Source organism: Alligator mississippiensis, chromosome 4 (genome assembly GCF_030867095.1).
Source record: "Alligator mississippiensis isolate rAllMis1 chromosome 4, rAllMis1, whole genome shotgun sequence".
In the NCBI taxonomy this organism is placed as follows: Eukaryota; Metazoa; Chordata; order Crocodylia; family Alligatoridae; genus Alligator; species Alligator mississippiensis.
In genome coordinates, this window is record NC_081827.1 from 254442227 (window position 1) to 254459847 (window position 17621).

Here is a 17621-nt window from a genome sequence, read left to right on the forward strand (position 1 = left end):
CACTGGGCGGCTCCCGGCAGGGGAATCCTGCTGCCCCCCCTCCCCGGCGCCACCCCGCGCTCCGATCCGGGGGCTGGCGTGGGGCCGAGGGGCCGTGCGTGTGCCCCCGGGACAGGCCGTCGCAAGGGGCGCGGGGCCAGGCAGCAGTGCGGGCAGGCCCGGTTCCGGCTCAGCGGCAGAGGAAACGGTGTTCCCAGCGGTGCAGCAGCCTCTGCATCACCTCCTGCTCCCGTCCCCCCGCTCGCCTCCGCCTAATCGGGTTTGTCGTGCCGGAAAGCCCGAGCCCTCCAGGACGGCTCCGTGCTCTCGGCAGCCGGATCTCGCAGCTGTGCTCCGTGCATGACAGCTGAGAGCGGGGGCTCAGCTGCGCGGGCGCCGCGGCCGGCCGGCTCCCGGGGCACCGTGCAGCCACGTGCTCCCTGCCCGAGGGGCGCATGGGCTAGAGCCGTCCTGGGGGTAGCACGTCAGGGACCGCACCCCCCCCATCCCCATCGTGCCAGTGCTTGGGGCCCTGTGGGGACCTGCCCCCCCCGTTCCCACCCTGCAGAGCTGCAGTAGGGTGCGGAGACCCCCGGCATGGAGCTCCACCTCCCCCTGCCCCAGCCCAGCAGCACGGGGGAGCCGGGGTCCTGCCCTCCCCTGGCCAGCCCGATCGATCGCCGCCGCAGCAGCCGCCCGGCAGCTCTGAGTCAACCCATTAGCCGCGGCGCACGGAGAAATGACATTTCCCTCCGCCCGGGAAGCTCATCTGCTGCTTAGAGAAAACTAATAGGAAGCTGCCTGAGTGTGAAAGGCCTGATGGTATCGGGCCGGCGGCCTCCGGCGCCCTCATCCATCTCCCCATGCCGTCCAGCCGGTGCGCTCACAGCACCCCCGCCACGCGCCGCCACGGGGCACGGCCATGGGGCCCACGTGCCTGATCCACTGCCTTGGGTGCGTGGCTGGGGGGACTCCCCCTATTCAGCTGGGGTGTCTGGCCACTGGCTGGGGTGAGCGCAGGGGTCACACGTCACAGTCCAGGTGCCGGAGGGACCAGGGCAGCCCAGGGGGAGGCATGCGTTCCCCAGGTGGGTGCCAGCACAGGGCAGCGTGTACAGCAGGGGACGGGACGGGGTGCCGGGAGACCCACGCGGAGCGGGCGGCCGTGGGCTGCAGGGCACGGGACCCCCATCTCACGCCACTGCCGCGGCTGAGCACAGGCCAGCCGGCGAGGGGCCCGTGCTTTCCAGCCTCTCCGCGTCCAGGCAGAGGCCGATGTGTCAGAAATCTGGGAAATCCCGGCACTGTGGGGCCGGCAGGGAGCTGTGGGGTCGCATCCAGCCTGAGGAAGGATCGGCCCCGTCCAAGACCGACCCTTTGTGCAAGCTCAGAGCTGCACGACACTGTTGCCCTGACAGCCTCCAGCATTGTCCCTGCCCCTGGGAAAGCGGGGGGGCTGCGGCCGACAACGCCCGCGGTGCTGCCAGGGGGGTTGGTGGGCACTGGAGAGACCCCAGGCCCAGGCCGTGCCCCCACTGCAGACGGAGGGGAAACCCCCCCGGCTGGGACAGGCTGAGCAGGGGGCAGATCCCTGCCTGCCCCCCAAGGCAGTGTGAGCAGGGGGGGCAAGAGCCTCCAGCCAGGACCCCGCGGGGCTGAGTCCCAGCAGGACTAGGCACAGCCATACACAGCCCTAGCCTGGGCTGCAAGGTGGGGGGTTCAACCCCCTGACACGTGGGGCAGCAATGGGGGGGTTACAGCCCCAGCCTGCCCCCCCCCCCCCCGAGCACAGGTTGGGTGACCAGCTGCAAGCCCAGAGCTGCATTCCCTGCAGAGCGGGGTCTCCAGCACCAGGGCAGCCCGGACGGGGGAGATGCCCAGCACGGGGGCAGCTCGCCGGCATCCCCGCCGGGGTCCCGGGCAGGCAGGCGCAGGCCCAGGATGCTCCCGCAGTCCCAGCTGAGATGCCTGCGCCCACGTCATTAATTGCAGGATCGATGGGCCCAGGATAATCCCGTTATCTCTCCAGCTCCATGTCGCATCCGACACCGACACCACGGGGCCGGGAGGGGATTGCTGCTGCTGCTGCTGCAGAGCCTGGCGCTGCGCCCGGCCCAGCTGCGCCTGTAGCCCTGGCCCATGAGCTCCTGCAAGCGTGGGTCCCGCTGCTCCCACGTTCCCATCCCAGGGCTCAGCGCCCCCGTCCCCATCCACATCCCCATCCCAGGGCTCCAGCCCCTGCCTGGTTGCTGCCCCAGGGCTGGTGCTGCCAGGCCAGGGTGCAAGGCTGGGGTGCAGGGCTGGGCCTTGCCCAGGGGCCGGGGGGCAGTCCCGGGTCAGGGTCCTGCTGTGGCTCCATCCCGGGCTGGGGCAGGTGGCAGGACCTGGTGCCTGGGACAGACTGGCCCATCCGTGTGCACCTGCTGCCACCTGCCGGCCTGCCTGGGATGGCAGCGCCGCGGCCCGGGCACGGCTCCGACGCTCAGCGGGCACCGGCTCGGGGGTGGATGGGAGCTCGGCCCGGCCCTGCTGCTCCAGAGGGGACCCCGCTGAGGGTCCCTGAGTAACAGGGAGGGGTTTAGACACCCAGGGGGGTGCCCTTGACCCTCCCTCAGTGCCAACCCCAGCGGGTGCCCAACCTGCCCTGCATCTTTCCCGAGCTGCCCGTGGGCAGTAGCGGCTCCCTGACCCGCCTGGTTGCTCTGTGCCGTGGCCCTGCCACTGGAGCGGTGGTACCTAGAGATGGCACTTCCAGTCTGTCCCCGCTGTGTGGGGCTTATAGGGGGGTCTCTATGGGCCGGGGTCTGTGGGGCGGATGGGGCAGCACCTGCCTGGCCATCGTGTGCCTGAGACCCTGTGTTCACACGCGCGAGACCAGCGTCTGCTCCTGCGCCCTGCAGCCACGAGCGCCCGGGCAGGGAGCTGCCCCAGACGGGTGGCAAGACCCAGGCGGGTGCAGAGAATGGGCCGTGCAGCCGGCAGACCGGGCACCCTGCCTTGCTGCCAGGGTAGGCGCCAAGCGGCAGCTGGAAACTGCAGACGCGTGGGGTCAGGTGGGACCATGGGCCGCGTCCGTGCAGGAGTCGCGGGGGCAGAGCTGAGGTCTGTGCAGCGAGCCTGGGGCAGGGCCTGGGGTCCACCGCTTTCACCTCCCGCTTGCTGGAGAGCCGGCTCCGGGGCAGCGTGGGGGTCGGGCTGTCCTAGGCAGAGCCTGGTCCAGAAGCTGCGTGTTGGTCTCTCCCCACTGTGACGGCCTGGCTGGTCCCGGGCTGGGGCTGCCCCTCGCCCCGCGGGGTGCAGATTGGTGAGGAGCTGGCCAGGGCGTGGGCAGGAGGCGGAGCTGGGGGCTGCGTGCGGGGCACGGGGGGCCTGGGGGCACAGGGAGGACCCCAAAGGCCCTGCCCTAGGGATCAGGGCAGGCGGGGCCGTGGGCAGGATGTCCGCAGTGCAGGGGCCACGGAGAGCCATCAGCACCTGCTGCAGTCAGCGCCTCTTTGCTGCGCCCGGCGAGGGAGGGACAGCGGGATGTCCCCGTCCGAGCTCCTGGCAGCAAACCAGGCATTGGCGACCGCTCCCCTCCAGCGTCCCCAGGGCCACGGGGCAGCCACAGCGCTCGGCCCCGCTGGACAGTGCCACGTGGCGGGCTGGCCTGGCTCTGTGGCCGTGGCATTGCCCCAGGGAAGGGGCCCCCACCTCCCCGCCTGCGTTGCTGGGGGGCGGGGAGCAGGGGGCTGCGGCAGCGTCTGATCAGAGGCTGCCGCGTGGCGACGGCGACGCAGCTTTGAAGAAGGATGACGGGCGTCTCGGCTCCGCTGACAGCGACTCCCTTTGAGGAGCAGATTGGGGGCGCAGCGCTCTGATCGCAGCCCCACCCCCAGCCCCCCCGGCACTTCAAAGGCCCCACGGCAGCCGCGTCACCACCACGGGCGCCCACGCCAGCTGCACGGAGCCCGGGCCTGGCGGCGCTGGCCCTGCTCCCCGGCCTGGGTCCGACGCGGGCGCTGGGGCAGGAGGCGCTGGGTGAGACAGGCACGGACAGCTTGCTCCGCGTCCGGGCACCGGCTGCAGGACAGGCCCCGTTGGGGAGTCCCGGGCACGTGGCGGCAGCGAGCCAGCATCCAGGGGCTGAGCTGGGCCCAGGGCTCTGGGCTCTTCCAGAGGCAGCGCCAGGCGCGGGCAGGGGCCAGGAGCTGCCCCGGGGTCTCTGCCGCTCGCCGGGCACTGCCAGGCCTCACCCCGGGGCTGCCCAAGGCCCGGCCTGGCCCCGGGAGGATTTTCCATTCCTGAATTGCGGTTGGGGGAGGGCGTCTGTCGGTCCCGGCCCCCCTTCCCTGCCTGTCGCTGGGTCTCGGGGAGGCGCCTGCTGCGCTCGCTGGGTCTGGGCAGCTGAGACAGAGCAGGCTCCCCGGAGGGGCCGGGACCCCCACCACTGCTGCGGGCAGGACGCGTCCGGCCGAGGCCTCCACCGTGATGCCGCTGCCCCTCGCCTGCTGCCCCGGCAGGGAGCACCTGCCCTCGCCTTCGCCCCCGCCCTCGCCCGCGCCCCCGCGCGGCTCCCTGGCCCGCTTCCTGCGCAGCACCCGCCTGCCCGGCCTGCGCTACCTGAGCTGGCGGCCGCCGTCCCGCGCCCGGCGCCTGCTCTGGGCCCTGGCCGTCCTGGCCTGCCTGGGCCTGCTCTGCACCTGGTGCAGCGACCGCGTGCGCTACCTGCAGGGCCACCCCGTGCACACGCGGGCACACCTGGCCTACGCCCTGCGCCGGCGCTTCCCGGCCGTCACCCTGTGCAACAACAACCCGGTGCGCTTCCCGCGGCTCACGCGGCCCGACCTGTACTCCGTGGGGCAGTGGCTGGGCCTGGCCCGGCCTGACCGCTCGCTGGTGCCGGCGCTGCTGGAGGCGCTGCCGGAGCCCCGGCGCCGCTGGCTCGGCCGCCTGGCCAACTACTCGCGCTTCTTGCCGCCGCGGCCCTCGGAGCGCACCATGGAGAGCTTCTTCCACCGCCTGGGCCACCAGATCGAGGACATGCTGCTCGCCTGCCGCTTCCGCCGCCAGCCCTGCGGCCCCGAACACTTCGCCCCCGTGAGTCGCCGGGCACCATTGGGCACCGGGGCTGGGGCTGGGTCAGCGCCAGCCCGCGGGGCTCGTGGGCTTGTGCCTTTCTCAGCGGCGCACGGGCCAGGGGAGACTCCACGTGTCCTCGGGGGCTCAGGCGTGTTGGTGCCGGGGCTGGGCACTGTCGGGATCTCCCCGGGCCTCTGACCCACTCACAGCTGCTGAGGGGCTGTGGGGCAGACGCCGGGAGACAGGCAGGGCAGGTGGTGTGTGGGGTGCCCGGGGGCCGGTGGAGGGGTAGGGGCGCCTGTGGGGGCGGGGGTCAGGCAGTGGCTCACACCTTGCCTCGCTGCATGCCAGGGGCCAGGACACCGTCTTGCCCCAGGGGTGGGCACAGCCCTCTCCCCAGCTTGCCCTGCGTTGGTGCCGGAGGGCTGCAGGAGCCCCGCGCTTGCAGGTGGGTCTGACTCCACGGCTTCCCGTGCCCCTGGGCCTGGGGCCGGGGTCTCTGCCTGGCAGTTACCAGGGGTGTGGGGGCCGGGCACAGGCAGGTCTGACCCCGGAGCTCCCCCCCCCCGGCGTTGGTGGAGCCGAGCCCTGCACAGACAGCTCCAGCTCTCCCACCTGTCCAGCTGGGGCTCCCCAGGTGGCCGTGCTCCCCCTGATCCTGGGACCCTGTGCTGGGTGCCCCACTCAAGGCCACCCAGCCGGATGCAGCCCTCGCCTGCATTGACCAGGTCCTGTGCAAGGGCCATCCCCGTCCTCCAGGACCCCCAGCCCCAGAGCTCGTTGTGGGACCCCGCGGTGCTCCCTGCCCCCATGTCAGCAGCCCGGGGGATGCCAAACTGCTCTGCCTGCGAACCACCCGGTGCCGCCAGCTCTGCCCGTGAGGCTCCGCACCCTCCCCAGCCCGTCCTCGAGTCCCGCTGGACACCAAGCGCTGGGACAGGCTCAGCGAGGACAAGGGTCCCGGGTGGACGAGCCTGTATATTGCACCCCTATCCTGCGAGCCACTGGGACCTCAGCTGGCGGCTCCTGCCCGGAGCCACAGCCACGGCCGTGTGTCCAGTGCAGTTCACAGACACCCCTGGCCCCTGCCCCTGCCACGAGCAGAGGGAGACCCCAGCACACGCGTCCCTGGAGCGTGTCAGGCTGCAGCTCCTGCACCGCCTCCTGCCGGGCTCTGGCTGCACCGCTCCCCGTGCCTGTTTATTGATGCACTCCCCGTCTGTCCACGGCCCCCAAGCGCTGGGGCCTCCCAGGCAACCTCCTCCTGGCCCTGACCGGGCTGCCTGTGTCCTACCTTGAAGGAGGCTCTGGCCGGGGGTCCTGGGGCTGCGGGGCCACTCTCCTTGGCTACTGTGTTCCCATCTCCTAGCAGAGCATCGCCGGGCAGCATCCACCGGCTCCTTGGGCCCGTTGCAGGGGCCGTGCGGTGTGCTCTGCTCCATGCCCCGCCATGGACTGGGTTTCAACCTCTGCCCATTGCTCCCATCCCTGTTGTCTGTAGTGGTCCAAGCGCTCAGTTGTCGCCGGTCTCGCGTCCTCCCTTTCCAGGGAAGACTCGTAGCATTTCCCTGCACGCGTGGGCCCAGGTCCCCAGGCCACAAAGAGCCCCGTGTCCCGGGGCAGAGCGGAGCTGGCGGGCGAGTGCCCGGGTCCGAGCAGGGCTTTCCCCTGTTGCTCCAGCACGGAGGGTCCCGCAGGGCTGGTGCAGAGGCCGTGCCCCTCGCTCCCTGCCCCAGCGCTCCCCGTGCCCCTTTCCTCCCCGCACGTGTCCAGTCCCCGGTGGATCCGGCTGCGCTCTCAGCTCCACCACATCTGGGGCCACGAGTCCCCCTCGAATGCCCCGAGGGGGGACAGGACGGCCTGGGCTCAGTTTGCACATACCAGCCTGCTCATCCTGTGCCAGGACCCCCGCTCTGTCTGGGCAGAAACAGGCAGGAATAAATCCCTGGGGACTTTCTCTTCCCCGTTCAGAGCGGTGCAAACCTTGCTCCTGTCTCCTCCAGCATCCCTCCTGGGCTGCCCAGGCCTGGCCTCCTTGGTCTCTCCTCCTGGGGAGGCAGGGCCCAGACCAGGGACTATGTGATGTCCTCATCGCAGCGTAACAGTGCTCTGGAAACTTAGGGCCACCTATGGTCAGGTGGCCGGTGGTATCTCACGGCGTCGGTGCTGCTGCGCTGCTCCGGACAGGTGTTGTCCAGACCAGAGAACAGACCTGCCCGAGGCTGCCACAGGCCCAGGCTGCAGCAGTGACCGGGGCTTGCGCCGTGCCCTTCCTCTGCCCCTGTCCCCATCCCAGGCACCGGGGGTGCAACCGGGGCCTTGGGGAGCAGTGATGGCCGCAGCCCCATGCATGACCCCCAGCCGTGCCAACTCTGCCGTCTCCCCGCAGGTCTACACACGCTACGGGAAGTGCTACACCTTCAATGGGGACCGGAGGAACCCACGCGTGGCCCGGCAGGGCGGCATGGGCAACGGGCTGGAGATCATGCTGGACATCCAGCAGGAGGAATACCTGCCCATCTGGAGGGAAACCAGTGAGACCCAGTGCCGGGTGGTGGCAGAGCGGGACCGGAGCAGGCGCCTGGCGGGGGTGGAGGGGACGCTGCACAGGGGCCAGAGCCTGCTGCGGGGGGACATGGGGGCCGGCAGGGACTGGGGCTTGCTGGGTTTATAGCAGCTGCTCTCCAGGAGCCGGGTCCTGGATGCACGGGTCTGGGGGCTGCTGGCGGGCCCTGTCCCCCTCCCCTGACCCTGCCAGCCCCATTCTCCCAGGCTGCGGGGGCAGGGGCAGCACATGCCATGCTAAGGTCTGGGGTCTGGCTGGGAGGGCCGGGGCACGGAGAGCCAGGGTGCAGGGGCCCTGGGGAGCTTTGCTGGGGCAGGGGGGCTGCACCAGGCCGGGGCAGTGCCGGGGTGACCAGGCTGCTCCTGGGTGATGCCGACCTCCCGACCTGCCCCCGCCCTGCAGACGAGACGTCCTTCGAGGCTGGGATCCGGGTGCAGATCCACAGCCAGGACGAGCCGCCCTACATCCACCAGCTCGGCTTCGGCGTCTCCCCCGGCTTCCAGACCTTCGTGTCGTGCCAGGAGCAGCGGGTGAGATGGGACAGGGGCAGCGGTGGGGGCCGGTCCGGGAAGTGTCTCCGGGCCCCGCTCCATGCCAGGGCAGGCACCGCCTGGGCGCCTGGGCCAGCGCGCAGGAGATGCCCTGACCCTGCTCCGGTCCCGCAGCTCACATACCTGCCCCAGCCATGGGGCAGCTGCCGGGCCAGCGTGCCGGGGGAGCAGACGCTGCCGGGCTACGAGACCTACAGCATCGCTGCCTGCCGCCTGCAGTGCGAGAAGGAGGCCGTGGTGCACAGCTGCCACTGCCGCATGGTCCACATGCCAGGTAGGGGCTGCTGCACCCAGCCCCCCGCCCTCCCCTGGACGCCTGCGTGGCCTGGCCCTCGGCAGCCGGGTGCCCTGGGGCAGGGGCAGTGCAGGGAGGGTGTCCTGGCAGGGCTCGGCCCTGCGGGCATCTCTCACCAACTTCCCCCTGCCAGGGAACGAGTCCATCTGCTCCCCCAACGTGTACATCGAGTGTGCCGACCACACGCTGGGTAAGTACTCCTGGCACAGCCCTGCTCTGGCACCTGGGGGCACCAGGGGAGGGGGGCACAGGTCGATGCTGTGGCTCTCGTGGGAAGGGGCTTGTGCCAGGGCAGTGTGGGGACAGGGAGGCAGAGCAGGGGCTGCAAGCCCTGGGAGGGGGCAGTGCTTGGGACCAGAGGCAGCAAGAAGGGGGGCTGGGCTGGGTGCGGGTGGTGCCGGCGCCCACAGCAGCCTGTGCCAGCAGACATGGTGGTGGAGGACACGCGGGAGCTCTGCAGCTGCCCCACACCCTGCAACCTGACGCGCTACGGCAAGGAGATCTCCATGGTGCGCATCCCCAACAAGGGCTCAGCCCGCTACCTCGCCCGCAAGTACAACCGCAATGAGACCTACATCCGGTGAGACCCCCAGCCCCACGGCACGACATGCCCCCCCCAGTCCAGCACCTCTGCCACCTCCATGCCCAGTACCCAGCATCAGCTCTGCAGGCTCCTGTGCCTGCTCCCTGCAGAGCCCCGGGGACCCCCGTCAGGCCCCGGTGCCGGCAGCCCTGCGCCGAACGTCCAGGGAGCAGGTCAGGCCCCGAGTGCTCCCCAGCCACCCGCAGAGCAGCTCTGGTGGTCTCTGACAATGTCCAAAGATGGCCCAGTACTGTTGGGCATGGCTGGAGACAGGGGTGCTGGTGGGAGTGGGGGACCTGGCCGGAGGGCCAGGGTTGGTGGAGATGCCAGGCCAGGGCTGGCAGGAGGGTGCCAGGCTCTGGAGGCCGTGTGTAGGAGCCTGGCAGGTGCGTGCTGAGCCCAGGCCTGCACTGACCCCTGCGTCTCCGGCTCCGCAGAGAGAACTTCCTGGTGCTGGACATCTTCTTTGAGGCGCTGAACTATGAGGCCATCGAGCAGAAGAAGGCCTACGACCTGGCCGGGCTGCTGGGTGAGTCGCGGCATCTCGCGCCCCGTCCCTGCGGCTGCCGCGCTCGAGCACTTGGCTCCGGAGCTCCATGGAGGCCCCGAGGAGTCTCCAGCCCCTTCCAGCCCCCAGTGCTCCTTCCCGCGTCGGTGGGCGGGTGAGACCAGCCCCGCTCTCGCCCTGACCCAGGGGAAGGAGGGGGCAGCCCCTGAGCCCTCCTGAGATGTGGGCACCCCAGGGACCCTTCCCCCACGCTGCCCTGCTCCTCTTCCCCAAGGTCTGGGGTCTGTCCTGGCTCCTGGGTGCAGAGGTCAGGGCCGGTCTGGCTCTGATGCCTCCCGTAACCGCTGCCTCCTCCTGCAGGTGACATCGGGGGGCAGATGGGGCTGTTCATTGGCGCCAGCATCCTCACTGTCCTGGAGATCCTGGACTACATGTACGAGGTGAGTGTTGGCTCGGCAGCGCCCTGGGCAGAGCCACAAGCAGCGCTGAGCACGGGGCCCCGGGGCAGGGCCTGGGTGAGCAGCGCTCCCCTGGGCATCCAGGGAGCCGGGGCTGGGGCTGGGGCTGGGGCTACAGCAGGGCGCCATCACAGCCTCTGCTTCCCTTTGCCTCTCCCCCTCCTCTGGGTGAGCTTCTGCTCTGCACGGGTGCGGGGGGAGGGGGGCTGGATGCTGCCCTGTGAGTGCTCGTGAGCGTGCATGAACACACCTGTCCACATGTGAGTGTAGATATGCACGTGCATGTGTGAATACACTTGCGCATGTGTCAGCATGGCTATGCTCTCTGCTTGGCGCTGGCCAGGCCCTGTCGGGAGCACCGGGGGCAGCTCCAGGCTCTGCGCTGTAAGAAGCCCGTGGAGAAGCTGGAGGGGGCAGAGGCGGCGACAGGGGGGTCAAGGGCAAGTCGTGTGGGGAGAGACCGAGGGAGCCAGGCATGTTCTGCTGGGGGAAAGGGCTGCGGGGGACGTGGGAGCAGCTGGCTGGTCCCTGGGAGCTCCTCAGGGAAGAGGGAGAGCAGCGTCTCTCCTGCTGCCGAGAGCAGGATGCGGCCCATGGCTGGAAACTGCAGCCAGGCAGGTGAGGTTGGATCTGGGGAGACACGTCTGCGCTGCCCAAGCAGGCACTGCAGGGGAGACGCGGGGCTGGAGGGACTCTGCAGCCCAGGAGGGCCCAAGGAGAGGCTGGATAATGGAGCAGAGCTTGGCCAGGCGTGAGCGAGATCAGCGAATCTCGGCGGGCTGCTGAGGCCTCGGGCTGGCGCAGGATCTTTCGAAGGCGCTGCGAGGAGGGAGGAGATGAGCGCAGGCTCAGCCTCCCCCCTGCCCGGCTGCTGCCCCGACCCCGCTGCCCGGCCGGGGGTCCTCAAACAAGCAGAGCATGACGACGCCATTGGGACGACAGAGACGTGGGGGCAGTTCACGGGATGGGAAGACGCCCCTGGATGGGTCTAGCTCGCTCGGGAAGGATGGGGTAGTGGAGGCACTGCCCCTTCTCTACCCGCGATGTCTGCGTGCTCGGCGGCGCAGCACGGGGCGGAGGAGAGGCCTGCTGGGAGAGCCGGGTGAGGGTCCGAGCGGGAGCAGCTGGGACCTCACGGTGGGCGGCTGCTGCAAGCTCCAGACCAGGAGCAGGAGGGGACGAGGCCCCGGTCTGGAGGGTTATTGGGAGAGAGCGGGGCCCAGACCCTGCAGCAAGGCCTGGCATGAGCTGGGGGTGATGTGTGGGTGCTGGTGGGGGAGAAGCCAGCGAGGGGGGAGCTGTTCTCATCCTGTCGCTCACACACAGGCAGGAGCAGGTTGAGGATGTGATGGGGAAGGTGCCAGGTGCCGACAACACAACAGTATCGCAGCACGTCAGCAGACTCGGGGCCGGCAGGCAGGGCGATGGGCAGTGCTGCAGGAGACCGGCCTGGCTGCCGGCGATCTCCTCCGGGAGCCAGGACGCAGCAAGGAGGCTGCAGCGAGGGGGAACGCGGTGGTGATGGCACTAGGGGAGAGGATGGAGGCGTCACGGGCACGCAGGGAGGAAACCAGGGAGGTCGAGTCGTGGAGGTGCAGCTGGCAACCGCCGCAGGAGACAACAATGGGGACTGCAAGTATGTCGAGAGGAAGAGGAGGAGCAGGGTGTGGAAGGTGACCGGGCCACAGACCGTGCAGGGGAGGCTGAACATTTAATGCCTTTGTCACTTCAGTCTTCACAGAGACGCCCCCGGCCGACGGGCGCAGCTGGCAGCGCAGATAGGAACAGAGAAACGGCCTCGAGCAGGTTAGGAATTACTCAGAGAAGCCAGATGCTTTCGTGTCGGCAGGACTGAGGTCATGTTGGAGCCATCGGCCTTCCTCCGAGAGCTCGTGGAGGCCGGGTGAGGTCCCGGACAATGGGAAAAGGGCAAACGTTGTTCCTGTGTCTAAGAAAGGGAAGGAGAAGGATGCAAGGAACTACAGATCAGGCGGCCTGACCTCGCCAGCTGGCAAGATCACAGAGCAGCGCTCGAGGAGTCCGCTGGGAAGCAGCAAGACGAGGACGAGGACGAGGACGAGGTGACCAGGAACAGCCGGCACGGAGTCACCCAGATCGAGTCTCGCCTGGCTGACCTGCTTCCTTCTGCGATAAGAGGAGCGGCTCCGTGGATGGGGAGAGCAGCGGATGTGACAGACCTTGACTTCAGCAAGGCCACGACATTGTCATTAATCAGACAGAGAAACGCAGACGAGGTGGAAGTCCTGTGGATGGATACAGGACTGGCTGGACCATTGGGCTCGCGGGGTCCTTACCAATGGCTCCATGTGTAGCTGGAAGGAGGTGTCCAGCGGGACTCCCCGGGTCTGTCCTGGGGTCCACGTTGTTTAACGCCTGCATTAATGACTGGAGACTGGGAGCCAGGGCATGCCCAGCGCATTAGAGATAACACCCCGCTGGCAGAGGTGCAGACACGTGAGGGCAAGGCTGGGATCCAGAGTGACCCGGATAAGCTGGAAATGGTCCGGCAGCAACGAGAGGAGAGCAGTCCTGCACGGGGTCGGGACGCCGGCATGCAGAGGCAGGCTGGGGGGGACCGGCCGGGCGGCAGCACCGCAGGGGGGGCCGGGGCGGACCGAGAGCTGAGCAGGAGCCGGCAGCGCGCTCTGCTTGGGAAGAGTCGGCAGCCTCCGGGGCCGTATGCAGGGCCGTGGCCCTTGCAAACGCAGGGCGGTGACTCTCCCGCTCCAGCACGGGGGAGGCCTCCCCTGGAGCCCTGTGCCCAGTTTTTGGCCTTGCACGTTAAAAAGGACGTGGACAGACTTGGAGGGGAAAATGGTGATTAGGAACAGTCGGCATGGGTTCACCGGGGCAAGTCATGCCTGAACAACCTGATGCCTTTTATGAGGAGGTGACTGGCTCTGTGGATGCGGGGAGACCGGTTGACATGGTGGACCTCGATTTTAGCAAGGCTTTTGATGCGGTCTGCCACTGCATCCTCACAGGCAAGCTGAGGAAGTCCGGGCTGGATGAATGGACTGTAAAGTGGATAGAAAACAGGCTGGAGCATCAGGCTAAGAGGGTAGTGCTCAATGGCTCGATGTCTAGTTGGCAGCCGGTATCAAGCACAGTGCCCTGGGGTCAGTCCTGGGGCCAGGTTTGTTCAATCTCTTCATCAACGACCTGGGAGACGGGATGGATGCAGCCCCAGCAAGTCTGCAGATGACACCAAGATGCGGGCAATAGTGGGTATGCTGGAGGGTCGAGTTAGGATTCAGAGTGACCTCGACACGTTGGAGGACTGAACCAAAAGAAACCTCATGCGGTTCAGCAAGGACAAGTGCAAAGTCCTGCACTGAGGAGGGAGCGATCCCCTGCCCCGGGGCAGGCTGGGGGTGACGGGCTGGGCAGCAGCTCTGCAGGAAAGGACCTGGGGGGACGGGGACAAGAAGATGGACAGGAGCCAGCAGTGTGTCCTTGTGCCAAGAAGGCGACTGGCATCCTGGGCTGCATCAGTAGGAGCGTTGCCAGCAGATGGAGGGAGGTGATGCTTCACCTCTACTCAGCACTGGGGAGGCCACATCTGGAGTCCCGTGTCCAGCTGTGGCCCCCACGACAGAAAGTATGTGGACAAGTTGGGAAGTTGAGGTTGAATATTAGGAAAAGCTTTCTGACTAAGGGTAGTGAAGCACTGGAGCAGGCTCCCCAGAGAAGTGGTGCAGTCTCCATCCTTGGCGGCGTTTAAGACCCGATAGACCAAGCCGTGGCTGGGATGATGCAGTTGGGGCTGGTCCTGCTCTGCGCAGGGGGTCGGACTGGATGTGACTCCTGAGCTCCCTGCCACCCTCCTTGCCTGTGACTTTACGGTTGTACGAGTCTGTGGCCGTGCTCCGCGGCAGGGGCAGAGCAGAGCCGGGCCACTTGTGGCGGACGGCTGAAGGCGCTGGGCTCCGCTCGTGGAGAGCAAGGATGACGGGGTGGGCCGTGCGGAGCTCGTGGCAGCCCCAGGCTGCAGAGCAGAGCGGAGGTGGCTGCCGTTCCTGGGCCCGGGCTTCGCTGGCTGCCGCGTGGGGCCAGGAGGGAAATTTCCTCTCCCATCGCTGGCAGGGGCAGAGGGTTTCCCTCTCTCAGTGGCACCGGGTGCTGGCTGCAGCCCGTGCTGGGGCTGTGCCAATGCTCCCGCCAGGACTCAGCCCCGCAGGGTCCTGGCCACAGGCTCTCCCACCACCGCCCCCCGGCTCACGCTGCGTGGAGGGGGCACGGCCTCTGCAGCGGGGGCACGGCCTGGGCCTGGGCGCTCTCAGCAGCACGGCCGGGGGCTCTTGGTGTCCCTGGGCCTCATCGCAGCACACGGGGCTGGGGGTGGTAAGATCAGGTCAGATCAAGCCAGGTCTGGGGGGCTGGGATGGGGCTGGGCCTGTCCGGAGCCGGGCTGGGCGGGAGGGGACCCCAGAGGACCCTACCAGCCCCCTCCCCGGGATCCTCAGTGCATGCACGTGCCCCCATGCAGGGCTGCGTGCGGGGCTGCACGCCTGCCTACACGCTCATGCCCGCACGTATGCAGGGCTGCAGCCGTGTCGCGCTGTCTCCCACACCCAGGTGATCCGGGACAGGGTGAACCGCGCCCTGCGCCGCTCCAAGCCGCCCCTGAAGAAGCCATCGGGCAGCATCGCCACGCTGGGCCTCGAGGAGCTCAAGGACCAGGTACGGGCGCCGGCAGCCCTGGGCGCGGGGCCTGGCACTGCCGAATGTTGGAGCCGTGCTGGGCAGGGGCAGGCACCCAGCACAGCGCGATGGGCCACGTGTGGGGGCTGCTGGGAGCGCGGGGCCGCCCCGCTCAGCACCCCTTGCCCCCAGCCCGCTCGGGGCCCTGCGGGTGGGCAGGGGACGCGCGGAGCCGCCTCCCTGGGGCAGGGGGTCCGGGCAGCCACTGCGCCCCAGCAGCCCCTCCCTTTCAGAGCCCCTGCGAGACGCTGGGCCGGCACGTGGAAGGCGCCTACACCGCCGGGATCCTGCCCAACCACCACCACCGCCACCACTACTCCCACCAGGGCGTCTTCGAGGACTTTGCCTGCTAGGCCGGGCCGCACCGCCCAAGCCCGCGCCCGCGCCCGCGCCCGGCTCCGTGCGCACGGGGCTGCCCCGCTCCCGTCCAGGCCGGCGCGGCCCTGACCCCACCAGCCTCCTGCGCTGCCCAGAGACGCCGCCGAGGCCCTGCCCGGGGACTCCTCCCACCCAGCCCGGCGCCGGCCCCATCTCCAAGCACACGGCGTGGCACGGCGCAGACGGACGGAGCGGCGCAGTGGGGCAGAGCGAGGGGCCAGCCTGGCGCCCAGACCGGGGCCCAGGGACAGAGCCGCTGGCTGCAGGCGGGGGAGCAATGCAGACGGGGCAGGCAGTAGATGTGTTGCATGCGTGGTGGGTTGGCCTTTTGGGGGTGCCTCCCGCCCTGCAGCCCCAGGCTGGATGGGCATTGCCCCCCAGGCAGAGCCCCACTGCCGCGGAGGCATTCACCCCAACCTCGACAGGGAGAGATGCAGCCTGACCCTGGGAAGAGCCCCTGCGTGGCAGCCCCGTGGCTCCTGGGAGGCCGGCACCTGTGGGCTGTCACTGGGCCCCGCCGTGGCTCTGGTGCCACAGCCCGTCCTGCGGCTCAGTGGCCCCTGGGCCTGGTCACCCTGCCTGCAGCCCTCGCAGCTCCCAGCCCTGCGCAGCACCCACACTGTGACCCCGCCAGCCCCAGGCCCCCTGCATGCACCTGTGCAGCACTGACACTGTGACCCCGACCCCGCCCCAGGCCCCGCCGTGCCATCGCTGCACCCCTCGCCCTGCCCATTGCCGCCCCGGTCAGTGCCGACGTGCTGACCCTGCCCAGCATCATACCCACCGGTAGCCCCTTCCCACGGCTCCCCCGGGGCACGGGAAGATGCGCCGAGCCCTTCCCGCCAGCCGGCCAGGTTAGAGCCAACACAGCACATGGGCGCAGCCCTCCCGGGGTCTCCACCCAGCGCCAGCGCCAGCCTCACCTACAGCACACGGCCCTTGCACGCGTGCACACACACAGCCACATCCCTCCCACCTCCCACACACACGCAGTCCCCCCGGCACGGGCACCGGCTGAGCCCACACGCTGTATATTTGTACATAGTCGCCAGCAGCCCCAGTTCATGGCAGAGCCCCGGGGCGGGGGTGCACTGGGCCGTGCGGTGCGGCGCGGTGCAGCAGGGAGCCCGGGGTGGCTCACGGGGACGCTCAGGCTTGGTCCAGGGACAGCAGGTGGGCGGTGCTGGCCAAACCCCAGGGCTGTTCCCTGCCAGCCTAACGCGGCGCTGGCAGGTCGTGGGGATGGGGCGGCTCCAGGGCACCGCGCAGGCCTGAGCTCAGGGCAGCCCTGGGGGTTGCAGGGCTGCGCTCTGCCCCTTTCTGTCACTGCGGGCAGGGAAGGGGGCAGCTGTTGCATGCCCGTGCCCCCCAGGAAGTGCAGTGGGGCTTGCCAGGCATTGCCTGGACCCACGGGGACAGGGACAGCGAGGGGGAGCGCGTTCCCCAGCCAGCGGCTGTCTGTGCCCTGCGGAGCCCTGAGCCCTGGCCTGGCCTGGCCTGGCTGGAGCAGTCCCAAACCCGAGCCTGGGCTGTTCCCAGAGCGCGGCCCCTAACCCCAGCCCCAGCCGATGGCGCAGCCGCAGCGCCTGGAACCCCACAAGCACCTGCTCCGAGCCCGGGCGCAGCCCTGGAAGAGCCGCGGGGAGCGCCCACCCATGCATCGGCCCAGGCAAGCCCACGGGGCCCGGGACAGGCTCCCGGCTGCCCCTGCCGGGCGCACGCGCTCCCGCACAGCCCTGGCCCCGCACGCGTGATCCTCCCGCGCTCCCACCCCGCCCGGCCTGGGCACACAGGAGCCGGCCGAGAGCCGTGCCCGTGGCTGGGCCACCCAGCCTGGTCGCGGGCTGCCACGAGAGCTGCCCGGGGAGGGCCTGAGCACCCCCAGGTCTGGCCGCCGCGAGCCCCGCGAGGCGCCGTTTTATAACTGTACAACAGCTCTGAATAAAGAGGCACAAGTAGAACCAGGCCGGCGCTGCGTGGGCTCCTGCGGGCTGGGCTGGGGCGGGGGTGGTGTCTTGGGGAAGGGCCTGGCCCGCCGTGGCACGGAGCAGGGTGGCCTGAGGGCCAGAGGCCACGCTGGCACTGCCCTCCTGTCGCGCCCAGCCCCTGGCTCTGGCGCAGGACAGCAAAGCCAAGGGGGGCGCGTGGCCCAGGGGGAGCAGAGCCACGGGCGCAGCCCCGGGAGCACTGTCCCTTTGTGCGTGGCTCTGGGCCAAGGAGCTGCATGAGGGTGAAGGTTAGCAGGGCTCAGAGGCCACGTGGCTGCAACCACGTCACACCGGGCACGGCCCTGCACGAGCGCTGAACTGCGCCGCTCGGGCACTGGGCAAGGTGCCCGTGGGCCAAGCCCTGCGCGATGAGGAAGTGCTGCTGCTTCCAGCGACCGGCCTCATCTCCGAGCACTCACGTGGTCTCCGAGCACAACGTGCCCAGTTTACTCACCCTCGCCTCTTTGGGCTCACGTCTGTCATGCAACCCTGCTGCTTCTGGATCCAGTCTAGACGGCACCGCCGCCAT

The 17621-nt window shown here is 69.5% G+C and overlaps 2 protein-coding genes across 3 annotated transcripts in view; both read left to right on the plus strand.

Moving 5' to 3' along the window:
* The window catches only part of ASIC4 (acid sensing ion channel subunit family member 4), a 75942-nt gene extending 58873 nt beyond the window's left edge, over positions 1-17069 (plus strand). For both annotated transcript variants that reach the window (XM_059727585.1, XM_059727586.1), the window contains exons 2-10: positions 7430-7574; positions 8009-8136; positions 8272-8431; positions 8586-8642; positions 8879-9032; positions 9473-9564; positions 9904-9983; positions 14601-14705; positions 14960-17069. In XM_059727585.1, coding sequence (XP_059583568.1) covers positions 7430-7574; positions 8009-8136; positions 8272-8431; positions 8586-8642; positions 8879-9032; positions 9473-9564; positions 9904-9983; positions 14601-14705; positions 14960-15079 — 1041 coding nt within the window. In that variant the 3' untranslated portion in view covers positions 15080-17069. The remainder of the gene's footprint in view (positions 1-7429; positions 7575-8008; positions 8137-8271; positions 8432-8585; positions 8643-8878; positions 9033-9472; positions 9565-9903; positions 9984-14600; positions 14706-14959) is intronic.
* On the plus strand, positions 3377-5283 carry LOC132250425 (acid-sensing ion channel 2-like). The gene has a single exon (XM_059727587.1). It carries the CDS (start codon positions 4450-4452, stop codon positions 5236-5238), a length of 789 nt encoding a protein of 262 aa, XP_059583570.1. The 5' UTR covers positions 3377-4449; the 3' UTR covers positions 5239-5283.
* Positions 17070-17621: the final 552 nt, after the last annotated feature.

What these genes read in the sequence shown, in the direction of transcription:
- LOC132250425 (XM_059727587.1), top strand. Translation starts at nt 4,450, where the DNA reads ATGCCGCTGCCCCTCGCCTGCTGCCCCGGCAGGGAGCACCTGCCCTCG.